Source organism: Lepus europaeus, chromosome 7 (assembly GCF_033115175.1).
Source record: "Lepus europaeus isolate LE1 chromosome 7, mLepTim1.pri, whole genome shotgun sequence".
Classification (NCBI taxonomy): Eukaryota; Metazoa; Chordata; class Mammalia; order Lagomorpha; family Leporidae; genus Lepus; species Lepus europaeus.
Genome location: NC_084833.1, coordinates 56,143,112 through 56,164,497, shown reverse-complemented (window position 1 = coordinate 56,164,497; position 21,386 = coordinate 56,143,112). Strand labels below are relative to the sequence as shown.

The window sequence follows — 21,386 nt, the reverse complement described above, 5'->3', positions numbered from 1 at the left end:
TGTGAAATGTTTTTTTCTCCATTTATCAGTCCAATCATGTGGTTTTTCTTCTTTAGGTATGAAGGATTACATTATTTTAAAATGTTAAACTAGTCTCATGTATCTGTGATACTAACAAAAATCAATTTTACAATAAATTTATAAATGCTAAAAAAATTTTACTAATCAAAAATGCCTATTAATAGCTCTTAAGATCTCATCCTTATTCATTTAAAGTAATTTAATTTTAATGTCTGCCAAGAATTTTTAAATTTAAGAATTTCAAGTCTCTTAATTTATCAAAGTGAAACTTGTATACTTTCAGAGACCCTTCTAAGAATTCATACATTCTCTCTCTGCTCTTGCACACACATTTAGTATCAATGTTTTATGATTAATGTAAAACAGCAGTCTCACAAACACGGTAGAGATGTCTTTGTGTCATCAAACCTTACCATCAGCAAAAGAGAGAGGAGGAAAAAGTTAGCAGACATGAATACACTGATAGGTATTTCAAAAATTATTTTATTATTACATTCCAACAAAGGTATAGGAAGCAAAAGTCAGTTCTCAAATAACTATTATACCCTTTAGAGAAAGGCACCCAATCCCAGTTCACAGCTGCTTCTCATGACCAGAATCGCCAGCAAATAATGTGTATGTCATTAATCCAAGGAGGCTTGAGTTTAAAAGAAAACTTCTTTATCGCAAGTGTCCAAGTCCTTAGGATTTGTCCTTAAAGATACTTGAAGATGAGGAAGACCACACACATCAAGACTCTGTTCAGTCATTAGGGTAAACTAGCAAACAGCCAGTCCAGGATGCACTGCACCAGACATCACAGTACATGAGGAAAATCTGCACTTTGTGAAGAGCCGCCAGGCATTTCAGACCCAGTTTACATGAGGTGCAGTCACAGGCCAGCCAGCTACCTAGATAATGCAGTCAGTGCAAAAGTCAGTTGAGTAAGTCAGCGCTCTGATGAGGCTGGCTGCATGGCAAAACAGAAATGAGACTGGAAAACAGAAGGTAAGGACTATTTACAAAAGTTCGTTTAGTGAAGTAACTCGAGAAAAGCATCATGAAGCAGTTCCCACACATCCCTCCCTTCTCCTGAAAAACAACAACAAAACCACCCCCCAACAACAACAAAACAAAACAAAACAAAAACCCCTAAAAATTCTCTTGAAAACCAAGTTAAAACTGTGTAGTGAAAAAGAGAGGGCTTGTTCAAGGTTAAAGGACTTCAAGATAATTACCAGGAAAGTTTATTTTTATTAGTAAAAGTCACAAGTAGTAAAAGGTTTATTGGCTGACTTTGAGGTGTGTGCTTTTAAAAATGTCTCTATTAATACATTGACAAGAAAAAAAAATACCAAGCATGTTTTTGCTTCCAATTTTGAGTCTTCAGCAAGAGTTGATGAGATCAAACAGGGTATTAAAACAAAATCCAGGAAAATTCAGTTAGTTCTTTCCAGTTGTCTGTCTTGTTTGTTTCCAGTCACCTTGAATTCAAAATCCAATTAGCTGAGGACAACATGTCGGTCAAAAACAGATTTTCGTTGCTCTTGAACTTGAAGTTTCCAACGCTGCTGGGCGTATTCTACCTTGTTCAGAACATTGGCTCGACTGCGGGAGCGTGCCAGCACATCATGGGCATTTGCAAAAGGCTGGTGATCCTGAAAGTCCAGGGATGGAGAACATCAGAGATGGTTAGATCAGTGTAAAACACACACACCAAACAGCACTTGGCCAGCCACAGAGATAGGAACAGGTGGACTTTCAAACAGCAGAGTGTGTGCCTGACTAAGCGTTCCTGGATACTCAACTATCAGAAGTAGATGAACTGAAATATGGAAATAGGTGGTTCAGGAAACAAGTGATCGGAGGTATTTGTGAAGTGTTCCCATGGGTCATCATTTCTAAAGATGTTTCCATTAAGAAGCAGAGACCAAGACAAAGACAGTGGTCACTCGGGCTAAAAAGAAGTCTTCCCTCGGGGCCGGCGCTGTGGCACTGCAGATTAAGCCTCTGCCTGCAACACCTGCATTCTATATGAGCAATGATTCAAGTTTGGGGCTGCTCCACTTCTGATCCAGCTCCCTGCTAACGTGCCTGGGAAAGCAGCGGAAGATGGCCCTAGTATTTGGGTCCCTGCTACCCACATGGGAGACCTAGATGTCAGGTTCCTGGCTTCAGCCTGGCCCAGCTCTGGCTATTGTGGACATTTGGGTAGTAAATTAGCAAACAGAAGATTCATTCATTCTCTCTCTCTTGCTGTCTGCAACTCTGCATTTTGAATAAATACAACTTGGAAAAAAAAAAAAAAAAAAAAGAAGGCTCCCCTGACTAGCAGGGGGAAGAACATCTATTGTCACTTTAACACCTCCATGTTACAGATATGGAAAGTAGAGATTCGGCTGACTTTACTCAATACTATACAGCTAATCTGTGACAGAGGAAACTTCTTTTAATTTCCTGACTCTCAATATATTAGAATTGTTTACTTGCCAGGTAGGGACCACATTCACCCTGGAAGACGAGTTGCCAGGGTCTTTTATTAATTGGTTTAATCTCTTCCTATACCCTCAATACAAACACTAAATGGACCAGATTCCAAGTTTTCTCATTTCCTCCCTTCCCCAGTCTGTAATGAAAAGAGACAGCTCAAGTGCTACAATTACCCTTCAGCACCAACCATAGTAAGGAATTCTTTACTTCAGTTTCTGTTGACAGAGACTTGAATCTTTCATTGCGGAGCGCCTAGTGCCTTCCATGTCAGCTGCTGCCTTAGGAAAGAGGCCACTGAAGGGTTACTCAGGTATCTGTGTGGGAAGCCAACCTATCTCGGTCAAAATAAACCAATGCAACTGGATGTTTGTAGTCATTACACAGGAAACCACCATGCTAATCTATTTATGAATGAGATACAAACACAGCTGTCTACATGACAAATAGCATTCAATAATAATTTATTGCTTTTGTTTGCTTTTTCCTTGATCCCTTTTTCCAGAACCCTATGTTAGCAAAGCTTTCGAATGTTCTAACGCAAGATCCAAATCATAAGTCAACTCTCTTAAACTAAACTTTGCCTCTAGGGGACAAAAAAAAAAAAAAAAATCAACATTGTTTTACTGTGCATGTCTTAAAAAGCCCTACTATATATGCAAGACAGGAGTCAGCACGTTTGTGGAAAGCTATGCATAATCTCATAACTATATAAGCCACTACAACTAGACGGTATTATAATACCTGTTTTGTTTTAACAACAAAATATATAATATTTCCATTTCCAAAGAACTTATCTTCTTCTTTTAAAGATTTATTTATTATTTGAAAGACAGAGTGACAAAGAGAGATGGAGAGACACAAAAGAAAGAGATCTTCCATCTGCTGGCTCACTCCCAAAAGCCTGCAACAGGAAGGGCTAGGCTAGGTCAGGCCGAAGTCAGGAGTAGGGAATCCACCTAGGTCTCCACATGGATGGCAGGAATCCAACTACTGGGGCCATTATCTGCTACCTCCCAGGCGCATTAGCAGGAATACTGGATCAGAAGCATGGAACAGCAGTAACTTGAAGCAGGCATTCATAAGTATGGGATGCAGGCGTCCCAGGCAGCGCCTTAACCCACTGTGCCACAGTGCTGTCGTTCAAACAGCTTTCTATGAAGAATCACTCACCTTCTTTACCAAAATTCCCTTTTCACTCGATTTAGGTAATGGCTTAGTGCAAAGACTAAATATTTTTAAACTTACAAACGAAAATAATAAAGACAATTCCATAAAGTCCAAAATGTTTCAAAGATACGTGAAAGAAGGTAAGGAAAGAGGACGCTTAAAGTTTAAAATTCCTTGATTTTCCATAAGGAAATAAACCAGCCCAAGGTCATTTAGCACAAACAAAACTTTGCCTAACCTTGACTTGATGTCATAGCTTCTCAACACACAGGTTTTATTCAGGAAGATTAAAATGACACTATATGAATATGGTGCCACAATGGACTTGTATATAAAACATTATTACCATTGGTTTGTTTTGACATAAACAAGACTGGGAAGAGGGATGTACTTTATCAGCAGGGCACCTCTCAGTTTCATAGTTCTGTTACCTACTTCTGAGGTAATGAGAGAAAAATCCTCTTAAGGAACAAACTCAAAAGCCTAAACAAACCAGTTAATCCTTTTGGTCTGTTCTACACCTATTAGAACAAGATGGAACTAGTTGCTCATGGTCAAGGATGCTGGAGGAATGCAAAGAGATTTGCCCTTTTTATATGTTTGTTCTTTTTACACCTGATAAAATTACAATAAATACAAAACATGTTTTAATGTAATGCTTTGATAACAGTGATGATGTGTCATGGATATATGATACAGTAAATATTGTGACTACTTGCAGTGAGCTTTTTAACTATTTGTACTAACTTAATTTGATTTAAAATTCTCTACACTGAATACAAATAGAAAAATTAAATTTAGGAATTTAACAAAAAAAATTTAAGTACATATGTAGTAGAGGAACTCACATATATTAGGAATTTAAATTTAATTTATTTTCATATGAAGTTATTAACATAAACTCACATCTCTGGTCAGAAAAATCTCTCTCTCACCACAACCAGTTAACAGATACCCAAGAATCAGGCTTCTCATGTGATCTTAGCCAAAAGGCCAAAAAATGGTGAGCCAGGTCTCTCGCAGCTCAATGCACAGGCAGAGTAAATCACTGGCAGGCAGAACAGCTACTGAGCACCTGCCTTCACCAATTCGGGGCCTGACCCACATGCACCTGTCTACACATTTGAGCGTCTGTTATTTTATGTTCCACATACATTATATAAATGCTATTTCTGACATCAAGAGCAGATACCTAATGCTGTAAAGTATGTGGTAAAGTCAGACTTTCAACCCAAGCGCATATAACAAAAATGGCTTCAGTGGCCGTGGCATCTTTCATTTATCAATACAGTTCAGCTGGGGGCAGTTTTACCTCCCAGGGACAGCTAGCAATGTCTGTGGACAATTCTGATTGGCACGACTGGGATGTGGGTGAGAATGGGGGAGGCTTGGCAGGACTGTGCTGCCAGCACCTAGTGGACAGAGGTCAGGGGTACTGTTAAATAAATTTTCATGGAAATAAAATTTCATGGAAAAATGGAATGAAGACGAGTTTGTTTTGTTGCAGGAAATTTTGAAATCCATGCATAGTTTTTTCATAAGATGCATTTTCCACAAATTTTTAAGAACTCTCATAATCTTACAATGAACAGGACATCTCCCCGCAACCCCCAACAATTACCTAACCTTTTAAATGTCTCTGGCATCAAGTTTAAAAAACCTGAACATGTGGATGAAAATGAACAGGGAAGCAGCACTTGAGACTCTACTGCTTCTGTGACACAAACCCGTCCTTCTAGCTCTCTCCACTTCAGCCTCATCGAAGTAGTTTGGACCACATCTGATCTCTCACCTTAACTTCTCTCTCAGTCTATCAGTCTCCTCCAAGAATTCTTCTAGAATAAATGTTTCTTATATGATTAAAAATAAAAGGGAAACACACCACTGTCAGTCATTTCTATTAAAAGCTTGTCTTTGTTTTATTCTTCCCTTTATTTCTAGTACCCAGTATAGTACCAGGAACAAAAAAGCTAACTCAATATGTATTGGCTGAATTAATATAAGCGGCAATGCGGGAAAGAGTCAAACAGGTATTTCTATGAAAATTCTTGACCAAAAACATTAAGATCTTGTTCAGTGAAGTATTCATAACTGATATTCATGAGACTATGTGTTGATCAAAATCCAGGTTTTTATAGTTATCACCTGAGCCATCCAGATAGGATCCCCTCTCCCATCTTTTACTGATAGGTCCCCAAGCCTTTCCAGAGAAAAGGGGCTTCTGAAGTGGTTGGCAAGAGCTCATGCTGGGTTTGGCTTTTGGAATTGATTTTTTTTTTAAGACTTATTTATTAGAAAGAGGGCGAGGGTGGGTGAGAGAGAGAGAGAGAGAGAGATCAATCTCCCATCCTCTGGTTCACTTCCCAAATGGTCATAATGACCAGAGCTGAGCCAGTCTGAAGTCAGGAGCCTGGAGCTTCTTCCAGGTCTCCCACATAGGTGCAGGGGCCCAGGCCATACTCTGCTGTCTCCCCAGGTGCAGTAGAAAGGAGGTGATCGGAAGTGGAGCAGCCGGGACTTGAACTGGTACCCATATGGGATACTGGCACTGCAGGCGGTGGCTTTACCTGTTACTCCACAGTGCTGGCTCTGGCACTGATTCTTGAAACCACACTGAATCTTATCTACTTTAAGGAATGTAACTCAATGAAATTATTCAAAACAGAATATCATTTCTATGGGGCTGGCATTGTAGTACACTGGGTTAAGCTGCCATCTGCAATGCCAGCATCCTATATTGGTACCAGGTCGAGTTCCAGCTGCTCTACTTCTGATCCAGCCCCCTGCTAACGCACCTGGGAAAGACGCAGAAGATGGCTCAAGTGCTTGAACCCCTAGACCCACATCAGAGACCCACATGAAACTGATGCCTAGCTTGGCCTGGCTTATGCCCAGCCATTGCAGGCACCAACAGATGGAACCAGCAGATGGAAAATCTGTCTATCTTTCCTTCTTTCTCTGTAACTCTGCCTTTCAAATAAACAAATAAACCTTTTTATAAAAAAGCATAATTTCTAAAAAAAAATTATATATAATAATGAAACAGTGGAAATCCAGAAACAATCCTAAACAAGACAATGATAAAACAATGTAATTCTCTAAGCTACAATGAAAAACAAGTTTGTGGGCTATGTCAGTTTCTCAACATAGTCCAGAATGATGAAATGTGAAAACGAAATGGAGACTACAAAAATATTAATACACTGATTACACCAACTACAAGTACAAATATAAACATGTTTTAAAGTCAAGAACAGTATCTAAACTAACATTTTCATTTTTCTCATAATGAAAGGGAAAAAAAAGTATCTCTTAGGCAGGAGGAAAAAAGGCAAGATAAAACAATCAGCAGATTATCAAGCTGTAGTTCACTAAGAAAAAAGTATACTGGTCTCCACGCTTCCTTTCATTAAAGCTTCTCCTCAAATTTCTGGTGCTACCGACAGGAGAGGTGTTTCAGGCAGGAACAAGGGGAGAAAACCGTCCCAGACGCTTTTCTCAATGTAAACAGGGCAAGGCCTCTTGCCGCCCCTTTCCCAGGGATCACCAGTTAAAACCACCATGCTTACAGCTTTGTGGGAACAGTCTCCTCACAGAGAAAAAGATGGAGCTCACAGTGAGAACTGGAATTGGCTTCTCTAGCTGAGGATCTGCTCCCGCACCTCAGCACACACACATGCGATTGTTTTCACTTGTGCCCGAGATGACAGAGACTGGCCCTGGGCAGCTAGCGCACGCTGAGAACTCACCCCAACGTCATCATCGCTCTGGATCAACTGTGAGTGTCCAAAGAGGCGCCTCTTCAGCATGGGCTCAACCAGAGTCAGATAGACCATGTACAGAAGCAGAAGGCCCAAAATGGACAAATAAATTATAATGGTAACCTGAAGGAAATCGAAAACAAGTCATATCTCTGTTCAAGCCAAGGGATCAGAATTTTGTGGAATAACAGTAAAGCCACAGTGAAGACTAATACATCTGCTACGCATCCAGGACGTCTACACAAACCAGATTCTGATTTAAGAAACAAACCCAACCCTTTACCAAAGTATTATTAAAAAAAAAAAAAATGAGAGAGAGAGGGAGGAAAGAAAGCATTTGTTTTCAAGTCTTCAAAATTTCATCCTCACTTACTGCTAATCGTTTGTCACCATTGCTGGCACAGCAGCAGTTTTTTTTTTTTTTTTTTTTTTAAAGTGAACATAGCATCCTACATTCACTGCTGCTAAAACACCTTAAAGGAACCATAACAGAAAATGTAGTTCACATCAATTTCAACAAGGTATCCTTTTACATCAATCTAGATACACAAAAATACTTTTTTTAGCCAGAAATTTTCTGGGGATATTAGTTTGTCTACTAACAAAAAGTACAGGGACTGGTGTTGTGGCGTAGTGGGTAAAGCCATAACCTTCGATACCAGCACCCCAAATGGGAGCCGGCCTGTGTCCCAGCTGCTCCACTTCTGATCCAGCTCCCTGTTGATAGCCTGGGAAAAGTAGTGGAGACTAGCCCGAGTGTTTGGGTCCCTACCACCCATGTGGGTGACCTGGAAGAAGCTCCTGGCTTCTGGCTCCTGGCTTTGGCCTGGTCTAGCCACTATCTGGGAAGTGAACCAGTGGATGGAAGATCTCTCGCTATCTTTCTCTTTCTCAAAATAAATAAATAAATCTTCAAAAAAAAAAAAAAAAGTTCAGTGTGATACATCACTGGAATGGCTATAATAAAACAGACATACAATGCCAAGTGTTAGCAAGGCTGTGCAGAAATGAACCCTCATCACTGCTAATAGGAAGGTAAATTGGTATAACCACTCTGGGAAACAATCTAGCAGTCTCTTAAAAAGTAAAACAGAAAATTGCCACAGTATGGAATTTACCCAAGAGGAAGGAAGACATAAATCCATATAAATACATATATGCAGATATTCATGACAGTATTATTCATAATTTAAAAAGCTGGAAGTAATCCGAACACCTATCAATTGATGAATGGGTAGTCACATATTACAATACTATTCAGCAATAAAATAGAATGAAGTATTGATACATACTAAAACTTAAACAAACATCAACATTATACTTACTGAAAGATACCAGTCACAAGAGACCATATCTTACATGATTCCATTTATACGAACTGTTCGGATATATACAGACAGAAATTAGAAGAGTGATTGTCTGGGTGGGGCTGGGTGTTGGAATCAGAATTAACCATAAATGGGCATGAGAGATGGGAATGTTTTAAAAAGCTGTTAAAAAGCTGTTTTAAGGGACCAGCGCCATGGCACAGTAGCTTAATCCTCTGCTTGCAGTGCCAGCATCTCATATGGGCTCCGGTTCTAGTCCTGGCTGCTCCACTTTCAATCCAGCTCTCTGCTATGGCCTGGGAAAGCAGTAGAAGATGGCCCAAGTCCTTGGGCCCCTGTATCCGCATGGGAGACCGGGAAGAAGTGCCTGGCTCCTGGCTTCGGATTGGCGCAGCTCCAGCCATTGTGGCCATTTGGGGAGTGAACCAAGGGAAGGGAGACCTTTCTCCTTCTTTCCCTCTCATTGTCTGTAACCCTACCTCTCAAATAAAATAAATAATAAAAATCTTTTTAAAAAAAGCAAAAAAAGTTGTTTTAAGGGGGAGGAGGAGATGGAGGAGAAAGAGAAGGAAAGAACAGAAAAGGGGGAAGACAAAATCAGGAACACAGGCCTGTGTGTTATCTGATTTGGTATTAAATTGTGTGCCATGGTTTACTTTTTACATTACTCATAAAATACAAATATCATCAAATTATTCTCATTTATGTTAGAAAAATATCTGTATGAATGCTGTGTTACACAAGTAGCATTAATCTTATTTAAAAACTCCAAGATATGTAAATTTATAGAATTAAACAATTCTAAATATGCTGATTATCTGCCTATTTATAATTACATCAGGTCAAAGCTTCTCCTTAAGATTTGATTTCAACCTGGGTTATATGTGAGTAGTTAAGACACTTTTATTTATTTATTTATTTATTTATTTATTTTTTGACAGGCAGAGTGGATAGTGAGAGAGAGAGAGAGAAAGGTCTTCCTTTTTGCCGCTGGTTCACCCTCCAATGGCCGCTGCAGCCGGCGCATCTTGCTGATCCGAAGCCAGGAGCCAGGTGCTTCTCCTGGTCTCCCATGTGGGTGCAGGGCCCAAGGACTTGGGCCATCCTCCACTGCCTTCCCGGGCCATAGCAGAGAGCTGGCCTGGAAGAGGGGCAACCAGGATAGAATCCGGCGCCCCCACCGGGACTAGAACCCAGTGTGCCAGCACTGCAAGACAGAGGATTAGCCTGTTAAGCCACGGTGCCAGCAAGACACTTTTATTTAAAATTATCTTTTGGCCGGCGCCGTGGCTCAACAGGCTAATCCTCCGCCTTGCGGCGCCGGCACACCGGGTTCTAGTCCCGGTCGGGGAGCCGGATTCTATCCCGGTTGCCCCTCTTCCAGGCCAGCTCTCTGCTGTGGCCAGGGAGTGCAGTGGAGGATGGCCCAAGTGTTTGGGCCCTGCACCCCATGGGAGACCAGGATAAGCACCTGGCTCCTGCCATCGGATCAGCGCGGTGCGCCGGCCGCAGCGCGCTACCGCGGCGGCCATTAGAGGGTGAACCAACGGCAAAGGAAGACCTTTCTCTCTGTCTCTCTCTCTCTCACTGTCCACTCTGCCTGTCAAAAAAAAAAAAAAGAAAAAAAAGAAAAAAAAATTATCTTTTAAAGTTTGTATAAAATTTAATGATCAAGCTGATTTGATGTTAGTTCCTCAAACCTGAATGTTTTTGAATAAACTTTTCTGTCAGTTCCTATTAGGATTCCTTTCCTCCCATTAAGAATTAGTCTCATTTAGATGGCTAGAACTAAACAAAATATTTTTCAAGTCTTAAAAAATCTCTCTTGCTCTGCCTTTCAAATAAATAAATCTTAAAAAAAAAAAAAGTACAGGAGCAGATATCCGGCATAGCAGTTGGGATGCTAGTTGGGATTCCCACCTCCCATTTTGGAGTGCTGGGGTTCTGGTCCTGGCTCTGCTGTTGCTTCCAGCTTCCTGCTAGTGTACACCCTGGGAGGCAGCATGTGGAGGTTCAAGTAGTAGGGTCCCTGCCACACACACAGGAGACCTGGACTGAGTTCTTGGCTCCCAGCTTTGGCCTGATCTAGCCTGGCCATTACAGGCATTTGGGCAATACAGATGCAAGCTCTCTGCCCCCTCTCTCCCTTAAATAAATAAATAAATGTTTTAAAAAAGTTTACGGGTATGTGTTGTGGCACAGCAGGTTAAGCCATGCTCGGGATGCCTGCGTGCCCTGTTGGAGTGCCTAGGATCAAGTCCTGGCTCCACTGCTGATACAGTTTCCTAATGCACATCCTAGGAGGCAGAAGGTGATGGCTTAAATACCGGCATCATCGTCACCTAACTAAGTAGGAGACCTGCGTGGAGTTTCTGGCTCCTGGCTTTGATGTGGCCTTGCCCTGGCTGTTGCAGGCATTTGGGAAGTGAACCAGCAGATGGAAAATTTCTCTTTCTCCCTCTCTGTCAGTCTGCCTTTCAAGTAAGTAAAAATAAACTTAAAAAAAATTTAAAACTACAGTGAGGGTCAGTGCTGTGGCGTTGCGAGTAAAGCCGCCACCTGTAGTGCTGGCATCCCATATGGGTGCTGGTTCGAGTCCTGGCTGCCCCATTTCCAATCCAGCTCCAAACTAATGTTCCTGGGAAAGCAGCAGAAGATGGGAGACTCAGATGGAAAAGTACCCATGTAGGAGACCCAGAAAAAGCTCCTGGCTTTGGCTTGGCTCAGTCCTGACCATTGTAACCATTTGGGGAGTTAACCAGCAGATGAAAGATACCTTTCTCTCTCTGCCTCTGCATTTCTGTAATTCTGTTTTTCAAATAAATAAATATTATTTTTTAAGATTTATTTATTTATTTGAAAGGCAGAGTTAGAGAGAGGCAGAGGCAGGGAGAGAGAGAGAGAGAGAAAGAGAGGTATTCTATTCGCTGGCTCACTCCCCTGATGGCCACAACAGCCAGAGCTGCACCAAGTCCGAAGCCAGGAGCCAGGAGCTTCCTCCGGGTCTCCCACATGGGTGCAGGGGCCCAAGGACTTGGGGGGCCATCTTCCACTGCTTTCCCAGACCATAGCAGAGAGCTGGATCAGAAGTGGAGCAGCCGGGACTCGAACTGGCGCCCACATGGGATGCTGGCACTTCAGGCAGCGGCTTTACCTGCTATGCCACAGCTCTGGCCCCATAAATAAATCTTTTTTTTGACAGGCAGAGTGGATAGTGAGAGAGAGAGACAGAGAGAAAGGTCTTCCTTTTTGCCGCTGGTTCACCCTCCAATGGCCGCCGCATCTCGCTGATCTGAAGCCAGGAGCCAGGTGCTTCTCCTGGTCTCCCATGTGGGTGCAGGGCCCAAGGACTTGGGCCATCCTCCACTGCCTTCCCGGGCCATAGCAGAGAGCTGGCCTGGAAGAGGGGCAACCGGGATAGAATCCGGCGCCCCCACCGGGACTAAAACCTGGTGTGCCGGCGCCGCAAGACAGAGGATTAGCCTGTTCAGCCACGGCGCCGGCCCCCATAAATAAATCTTAAAAAAAAAAAAAAAAAAGTCAATCTCTACAAAAAAGAAAAAGAAATCTTTGTTATAACTGACCATCCCAGATTTCCCATTTGTAAGGAAAAGGAACGGAAAATACCATATAGAAAGATCAGGGAGAAGAATCAAGCACCATAATAAAGTAATGAAACAATTAGAGCTCCAAATGGTGGTTAGAGTTATCTACTTTATATTTCTTCCAGGAAATAAAGAAAGGGAATCTCAAAAATCCACAGGTGATGTTTTAGAGCAGTTATTATTTATCTAATTTTTTTCAAAGTGTTGGAGGGCGAGGAGGCTATTCTCAGAAGCCTTGGTACACGTGGCCCACAGAGAAGCCGGGATATTCTCCTGCAGTATCCTGATGACACACAGGGCACTGCTGTGCCTTTTCACGTATCTATCTAACAAGTCCTAACCCACAAAGCATCTCAATGAAGCACACTGCAGGCCCGGCCCAATATTCCTTTTGGGGTAGGGGTCCAGAGATCACCCAGGAAAGGAAAAGCTATATATATATTTTTTACCTTGATTGTAACAGAGCTTCTTTCCTCATATTTACATTCACAGCGTAGACAGTAGGCTTCTACGTCAGGCCCCCGCACAGGCATGGGCTCCACAACATGAAGGCAATCACTGAAAACACAAAGACAAAATATTACTTAAGCCTGGCTGTATTTTCTATTTGAATTGATCAAAACCTTCCTAAAGTCCAGAATAATCACTGAACTTACCCAGTGGAAGAATATAAAGAACAAATAATCAAATACAAAGTGAGATCATTTCCTCTCTCGGTGTTAGCACTTTGTTAAGATTTCTTAGAGGCCGGCTCTGTGGCACAGTAAGCTTGAGTCCTGGTTGCTCCTCTTCTGATCCAGCTCTGTGCTTGGGCCCCTGCACCTGTGTGGGAGACCTAGAGGAGGCTCCTGGCGCCTGGCTTTGGATCGGCACAGCTCCGGCCGTTGCGGCCATCTGGGGAATGAACCAGCAGATGGAAGACCTCTCTGCCTTTGCCTCTCTGTAACTCTTTCAAATAATAAATAAATAAATCGAGTCCCAGCTGCTCCACCTCCCGGCTGCTCACTTCCAGTCCAGCTCCCAGCTAATGTGCCTAAGAAAGCAGTAGAAGATGGCCCAAGTATTTGGGCCCCTGCACCCACATGGACCTGGAAGAAGCTCCTGGCTCCTGGCTTCGGCCTGGCCCAATCCTGGCCATTGTGGCTATTTGGGGAGTGAACCAGCGGATGGAAGATCGCTCTCTCTCTCCTCCCTCTGTTTCTCTGCCTTTAATATAAATAAATAAATAAATCTTTAAATAAATAAATCTTTTTTAAAAAAGTTACAAATGATGCTGTTACCAAACAAAACTGTGGTACATGGGACACTGTTCAAATATAAGATTATTTCCTTTGTGAATTAACTAATATCATTTCTGTCACAGTGTAGCTTATGAATTGTTTATCACATTAAACAAAGTAGTAAATTCTGAAATTCTGAAAATTGAACACTAAAAGCCACACTAAGAAAAAACCCACTTTCCTTAATGAGCAAAATTCCATTCTATTTGAAAAAGCAAGGACAAGGATTGGTAACATTTTAAAATGAAAAGTAATTACCATGAGAAAATGTATAAAATAAGATAAAAATATATTTTAAAAAAGATAAAAAGATGAGTGCTTCTGTTATTGTAAGAGATTGTTTATCAGGGCCGGCACTGTGGCACAGCAGGTAAAGCTGCTGCCTGCAGCACGGGCATCCCATATAGGAGCCGGTTCAAGTCCTGGCTGCTTCACTTCTAATCCAGCTCGCTGCTAATGAGCCTGGGAAAGCAGCGGAAGATGCTCCAAGTGCTTGGGCCCCTGCACCCACATGAGAGACCCAGATGAAGCTTCTGGCTTTGGCCTGGCCCAGCCCTGGCCATTGAGGCCATTTGGGGAGTGAACCAGTAGATGCAAGACCTCTCTCTTTTGTCTCTGTCTCTGCCTCTCCCCCTCTCTAACTCTGACTTTCAAATAAATAAATACATTTAAAAATATATTGTTTATCCACCCTGCCCCTTGATATCCAGTCTATTTATGGTTTAATTCTACCACAGTAGCCTCCCTATAGGGCCCATTCTTCTAGGAAGCACCTGGCTCTAGGCTTCTCTTTGCCCCCCAAAAAAGCACTTTTTTTGTGTGTGCTCTGCTAGCTCTGAACTGTGGCATTAGAAGGAAAATTCAAAAGGTATGAGTGATGACATCTCAGGTATCCTTAACAAACTCAATTTTCACAAAGATAGTAAGGAAAATTATATCTCAATTGGTAGTATTTCAAACAAGGATAAGGCCACATGAGACACATGGTAAAAATGTGTGGTATCTACTGCGAACATAGGGAAGACCAGGCATGTATGCAGCTACATGCAGGAATAAAGTGGGCAGAGGCAGCTAAACCCCCTAGCAGGGGCTTATCTACCTCGGAATCAGGGAGGTCATCCAGCCCAACACCCAGAGAGGTCACCTGCACAAGGTCACAGAGTGAATCAGTAACTGAAAAAGGACCAGAATCCAGGTCTTTCACCTCCTAGGTCAGCTGCCTTTATCTCTCTGCACCCCAGGAAAGTGAGACTTGTTTCCTGTTTAGCTTCTCATCTCAGTTACAGGAGCCTAGCAACAAAACCAAAGAATTACCTGGAAATTTAAGTGCTGGGTAAGTACTGAGTATTTATTTTGAAGGACAAGACATTTCAGGCACAAAAAAATATCCAGCACTGTGCAAAAGTTGTGAAGGGCTGAAGAAGCAGGAAGGTTCCTTCTGGTTGGCTACTCATAAACAGAACTAGACTGAATTAGACTACCGTGGGAACTAGGCAATGGCTCCCTCTAGTGCCAAAGGAAGGCATTAACATCTTTAAACTACACCCCAAACAGAAACCCGAGTACTCTTTTTTTTTTTTAATAAAAAGCAGGTTACTCTTCCTTTTTTTTTTTTTTTTTTTTTTAGATCTATTTTATTTATTTATTTGAAAGATAGAGTTACAGAGAATGGTAGAGACAGAGAGAGAGGTCTTCCATCCGCTGGTTCACTCCCGAGCTGGCCGCAACGATGAGCTGTGCCGATCCAAAGCCAGGAGCCAGGAGCTTCTTCCAGGTCTCCCACGTGGGTGCAGGGGCCCAAGGACTTGTACCATCTTCTACTGCTTTCCCAGGCCACAGCAGAGGGCTGGATTAGAAGAGGAGCAGCCAGGAACCGGTGCCCATATGGGATGCTGGAGCTTCAGGTCAGGGTTTTAACCCACTGCACCACAGCACCGGCCCCTCTAACTTTTCTTAAATTCTAAGTTGGCCAGTGTAAATCAATGAAGAATTAAAGCTAACAACTGGACAAAATGAGAGACTAGAAAACAGAAGATAAAAATACACCTGCGTTGTGGGGATAGTGTTGTGGCATAGCGGGTAAAGCTGCCACGTGCAATGCTGGATGCCGGTTCGAGTCCCAGCTGCCTCCACTTCTGACCCAGCTCCTTTCTAATGTGCCTGGGGAAAGCAGCAGCAGATGGCCCAAGTCCTTGGGCCCCTGTACCCACATGGAGACCCAGAAGAAGCTCCTGGCTCAGTCTGGCCCAGCTCTAGCCATTTGGGGAGTGAACCAACAGAAGGAAGATATTCATTCATTCTCTCTGCCTTTTTTTCTTTCTCTCCCTCTATAACTCTGCCTTTAAAATAAACCTTAAAAAAAAAAAAAAACGCATGTGGAGATTGACAAATATTTGAGGCCTGGAAAGTCCCAACATCCCAGTTGATCATAACCTGTCTGCCCATCCAAAGGCGGGTAAAACATTTCAGAGTCAGCTGGGAACCCATTCCCAGTAAACGGGAAGCTGCAGGAAGGAGGCAGGGAAGAGCCGGAGGGCGAGCAGGACCCATACACGCTTTGTTTGCAACTCTTTCTTTCCAGAGCTCCCTATTACAACCAGTAACCAGGGATGGACGACATATGATTCTGTCTAAACCTGGGATAACAAAATGTTAGTGAGAAGATCAGTGCTTAAACACTTGAAGAATGAGTTCATTTGCCACATAGGCATCATGTTCTATTGCTGATAACAGAATAAACTGTCTATGGGAGTAGAATATATTTGGAAAATTTATAGAAGTAAACTTGTATAAATTAACTTTCTTGTATTGTATAAAGTAACTAGCTGCTGTATAACCTGTATGAATATAGCCAAATCACTTTGTACTATGAAACCACTTCACAGGGAACATGGGCGAGAGTATTTGGTGCAGCAGGTAAGCCATTGCTGGGACAACCACATTGCCTAGTGGTGCGCCTGGGCTCGAGTCCCAGCTCTGTCAGCCTCCTGCTCATATGCACAGTGAGAGGCAACAGGTGATGGCTGCAGTAGTTGAGTGCCTGCCACCCACACCACAGGGGAGACCCAGATTGAGTTTCCAGCTCCCAGCCTGCTCCAGCCCTGGCTATTAGGGGCGTGCAGGGAGTGAGCCAGAGGTTGGAAGATTCATCTCTCTGTCTCTGCCTCCAAATAAATACTATAAATTAATAAATTAATTTGTTAGGCCCACTGGGACAAACAGAGAAGGCTGCTGGCTGCTAGTCAGTCAGGACCCCAGGGGTGCCAGGCCTGCTTGATTTCCTGAGGGCACACCTATAGCCCATTCACACTCACCAAATGGGAAACTCTGATAGTCCCATACACAGCTCACTCCCATTCCTTGCTGAGCCTCTGTCACTTTTAAACATAGCCTCTCATACTTCGCAATATTTGACCCAAACCTGTAAATTGTAAAAATTATAATGCAGAGAAAGGAGGCTTCTTAACCCCTTACTGAAGAGCATGAGGGAGAAATTTAAAGTAACTATGGTGGTTCAGGCGCCACAGACTCAGCCTCATCCCCATGTGAATCCCGGGTCTTAGTGTTTTAGCTGCAGGACTCCTTTAAGCTGGAATGATGCACTCAGGGCTCTGCTGGGACTTTCAAATGCAAATAGAAGTGGGCATTTTTGCTTAAAAAGAAATACTTCGAAAGAAAATTATACATGAGAGGAACATTCTGTACTAACAACAATAAGCAAAGAAAAAAACCTTGACAGATAATTCAATAACTAGAATACTTACCAGTCTTTCTGGGATATGTTCTTGTTATAAATATGCCCAGAATTCTCCTTATAGGGAGGACAGATACATTTACATCGAACATCCTCGAAATTCTGTAACCAAAATGGAAACTTAGCACAGCTTGTTCACAACTTACCATCAACATTTAAAAAATAAAACACAAACTGCACCGCACACACATTTTACTAAACACCTCTGGCCAAATGTTCTAAAACCATTCATTTAAAATTTTAATTTTGGGGGCCGGCGCTGTGGCGCAGCAGGTTAAAGCCCTAGCCTGAAGCACCGGCATCCCATACGGGCACCAGTTCTAGTCCCGGCTGCTCCACTTCTGATCCGGCTCTCTGTTATGGCCTGGGATAGCAGTAGAAGAAGGCCCAAGTCCTTGGACCCCTGCACCCACGTGGGAGACCTGGAGGAGGCTCCTGGCTCCTGGCTTCGGATTGGCGCAGCTCCAGCCGTTGCAGCCATCTGGGGAGTGAACCAGCAGATGGAAGACCTCTCTCTCTGTCTCTACCATTCTTTGTAACTCAAATAAATAAAATAAATCTTAAAGCTGGCACCGTGGCTCAATAGGCTAATCCTCCGCCTGTGGCATCGGCACCCTGGGTTCTAGTCCCGGTTGGGGTGCCGGATTCTGTCCAGGTTGCCCCTCTTCCAGGCCAGCTCTCTGCTGTGGCCCGGGAGTGCAGTGGAGGATGGCCCAAGTCCTTGGGCCCTGCACCCGCATGGGAGACCAGGAGAAGCACCTGGCTCCTGGCTTCGGATCAGCGCGGTGTACTGGCTGCGGCGGCCGTTGGAGGGTGAACCAACAGCAAAGGAAGACCTTTCTCTCTGTCTCTCTCTCTCATCATCCACTCTGCCTGTCAAAAAAATAAATAAATGAATCTTAAAAAAAAACTTTATTTTTATTTTTTGACAGGCAGAGTGGACAGTGAGAGAGAGAGAGAGACAGAGAGAAAGGTCTTCCTTTGCCGTTGGTTCACCCTCCAATGGCCGCTGCAGCCGGCACACCGCGCTGATCCGAAGCCAGGAGCCAGGTGCTTCTCCTGGTCTCCCACGGGGTGCAGGGCCCAAGCACTTGGGCCATCCTCCACTGCACTCCCAGGCCACAGCAGAGAGCTGGCCTGGAAGAGGGGCAACCAGGACAGAATCCGGTGCCCCGACTGGGACTAGAACCCAGTGTGCCGGCGCCGCAAGGCGGAGGATTAGCCTGTTGAGCCATGGCGCCGGCCTAAAAACCTTTAATTTTGAGAGACAAAATTTCAAAACTCACAAGTCCTTCATGGTAATGCTCATGAATCACTGTATAGCACATAAAATTATTTTGAAATAATACCTAGTACAGGATCTGTGACTTATTAGCCAGTTATGGTCATATGGCAATCCAATTGTGTTCATATTCTCAACAAGTACCTGCCGTTAGAAACACACAGAGTAGACAGTTGTGCCTGCATATAAGAACGCTGATTTCAAAAGGATGGGGAAGGAGCAAACTAACAATTATTCACAGAAAGTCACAGTTCTCCTCCATACCATCCTGCCACTCCTGGGTGGAAGGGCAGTGACACTGACAAAAGAGCTGGGCCAGAGTCCTATAAAAGGGATGAAGCGTTGGAGGCACCCAGCTCCAACCGGAAAGGAAGTACATACAGGAAGTAGTTCCATTCTAGCTGAGATCAGTTTGGTCTGTGCTTCCCAGGGAACCAGCTGACAGCACAAGTTCTAAGAAAAAGTTTTAAAGAGACAGAAGAGTGACCAAGTATCTGGGTAGAGAAAGAGTAGCAGACTCTTCCTTAGCAAAGGGAAATCTACTATCCCCTGAGCACCAGGCCCTGGCACCCACAGATCCCCCTGGCAGAGCTGTCCATAAACGTATTCAGCGACTGCTTATTGATAAGCATCTGCTCTGTACCGGAACTTGTTGTGTTCAATGAGGTGGGCTCAGATGAGCACAAGCCAGGGTTCCTGCCCATAACGAGAACACATAAATACACGGTCGCCATACGTTACATCAAGCGATGAGGGGAGCTACGCAGAGGGTGCCAGGAGACTTGCTGCTGTTGCTGCTTCTAGTGGGAGGTAGGGAAGCTTTCACAGTCCCTGATCACAAACATCTGCTTCCTGTCATTTCCTTTTTCCAGTCCCTGTATTTAAAACCATTATAGATGAAAGCTCCTAGTTTGTTTTTTTTTTTTTTTTTTCCGAAAACTGCAATGTCATTCTGTTTTCCCACCACGCTAGTGTGAATCCCTTCTGTTTTCCCCGATAATGGGTAGCTCATTAAAGAGTGCAGGGCCAGGGCAGGTCCGGGGAGCAGGGGCACCCAGCGGCATGGGGGTACTAGAGGGGCGGAGAAACGCAACCAGGGAGATCACCTCACCTCTTCCGCAGTCTGGGTCCTCTTTTACCCACTAAAGTATCAGGCAGTCAAGAAAAGGCAGAAAAGTGGCCAAGAGGTCCCGAGGGGGTTGGGTGAGCCTAGGAAGTGAGCGACCCTATCGGGAAGGGAGGTTGCCAGGAGGGGCAAGTTTCCACCCGGGAAGGGAATCTGTTCGGGGGTGAGATGAGAGACGAGTTAGTCCCTAATGAGGAGGACTCCTGGGAGATGGGGGGCTCCCTCGGTCCTTGCCTTGGGGAGTGGGGGGGGGGCGGGGGGAGGAGGTGGTCAGAGCTTCAGGGTGGAGAACGAAAGGCCCTCTGAGTTGCAAAGGCTGGGACGGGTGAGGTGGGTGCTGTCGGGGCTAAGAAGGGAAGTGACGAAGGAGCTGCTGTCCAGGCTGTGGGCACGGGCTGGGCGCGGGGGCGGCCAGGCTGCCCGGGCTCAGGGCGAGCGAGCTCCCAGGCAGCCGGCAGGTGCGGTGTTGCGGGGGCTGAAGCCAGGGGCCCAGCTGTCAGGGTCGGAGAGGAACCCACGGGCGGCGAGCAGGTCGGCAGGGGCAGCTTCCGCAAGGCCGGAGCAGGGGAGGAGCTCCTGTCAGAGCGAAGGCTGGGCGGGACTCACCTTGGCGGCGTCTGACAGCTGCACCAGGAGCAGCAAGGAGAGCGCCAGGCAGGACAGGCTGAGCATGGAGCCGAGACGAAGGAGGCCGCCCCACAGAGTCGCCATCGCTGCCAGGCCCAGCCGTCCCCACAGCCCGGAGCCCCCGAGACCGGCTCCCGGCTAGGGCTCACGCTGGGGATCCGGCTCCGGCTCCGGCTCCGCCGCCCACACTTCCGTCTGGGCCTTGGCGTCACCGGCCGCGCCGGGTCAGCAGCAAAAAGCATCCGCCCCGGAAACGGTTCCGTGTGCGGACGGTCCGCAGGCTGCGCGGTCCCGGCGCTCGGCCCGGCCTAGCGCGGCCGCCGGGCAGAGTGGGGCTGTTCTGGGGTGACAGCCTGGGCTCTGCGGAAGCTAGTGCCAGCTCCGGCTGTCAGGTGCAGCCCATGCGAGGCCTGAGCCGTGTGTTTGAGATCCCGGCGGCCCGGATGTGCCAGGCAGGGTGGCCCTGGAACGGCAGGCAGGGTGGCCCAGTCCGTGCAGACGGGGCCGGGACTGGCCGAGCCATCTGTTTTCGCATAAGCCCACCCCCGGTCAGGGGGTCGGGGGCCGTCCCCATCACTTTAGGCGCTGACCTGCAGCCCGCGCGCCGACCGGACACAGCCCCTGTCCGGCTTCCTGCAGTCGCAGTGTGCCGCCTTCAGGTGCGGCTCTCCGCAGGCCTCCGGATGGACACTGGCCGCCTGGGTCCTGGCGGCAGCTGGAAAGGAGGCCACAGCGGCGCTGCTGGGCTGGCCCAGGCCGGGCTCCGGACGGAGTGCAGTTGGCGAAAGAACCGCCCGCAGTATCCTCCTCCCCGACCTCCAGGGGATGGGGACTCGGGTGAGGCAAGTGTGTTCGCGGCGGCTGACCCCGCGTGGGTCGTCCTCCGCGGGAGCATTAGGGGCACCCTGGAGATGGCACAGTGTCTTCCCCTAAAATATTTGTTGTAGTTAGTGGAGACCGTGAAGT

At 45.3% G+C, this 21,386-nt stretch overlaps 1 protein-coding gene across 1 annotated transcript; it reads right to left on the bottom strand.

Annotated features, from left to right (window-relative positions):
* Positions 1 to 486: 486 nt before the first annotated feature.
* On the bottom strand, positions 487 to 20,601 carry TMEM9B (TMEM9 domain family member B). The gene is made up of 5 exons (XM_062196536.1): positions 20,400 to 20,601; positions 17,396 to 17,487; positions 12,801 to 12,909; positions 7,407 to 7,541; positions 487 to 1,658 (listed from the first exon to the last, which is right to left on the bottom strand). The coding sequence occupies exons 1-5, from the start codon at positions 20,502 to 20,504 to the stop codon at positions 1,503 to 1,505; spliced, it is 597 nt and encodes a 198-aa protein (XP_062052520.1). The 5' UTR covers positions 20,505 to 20,601; the 3' UTR covers positions 487 to 1,502.
* Between the last annotated feature and the right edge of the window lie 785 nt (positions 20,602 to 21,386).

Coding starts and splice junctions, on each gene's coding strand:
- TMEM9B (XM_062196536.1), bottom strand. CDS start 20,504: ATGGCGACTCTGTGGGGCGGCCTCCTTCGTCTCGGCTCCATGCTCAGC. Junction 12,910..17,395: donor AACATATCCCAGAAAGACTG/GTAAGTATTCTA, acceptor TTGTGTTTTCAG/TGATTGCCTTCATGTTGTGG. Junction 1,659..7,406: donor AGAGCGATGATGACGTTGGG/GTGAGTTCTCAG, acceptor CTGGACTTTCAG/GATCACCAGCCTTTTGCAAA.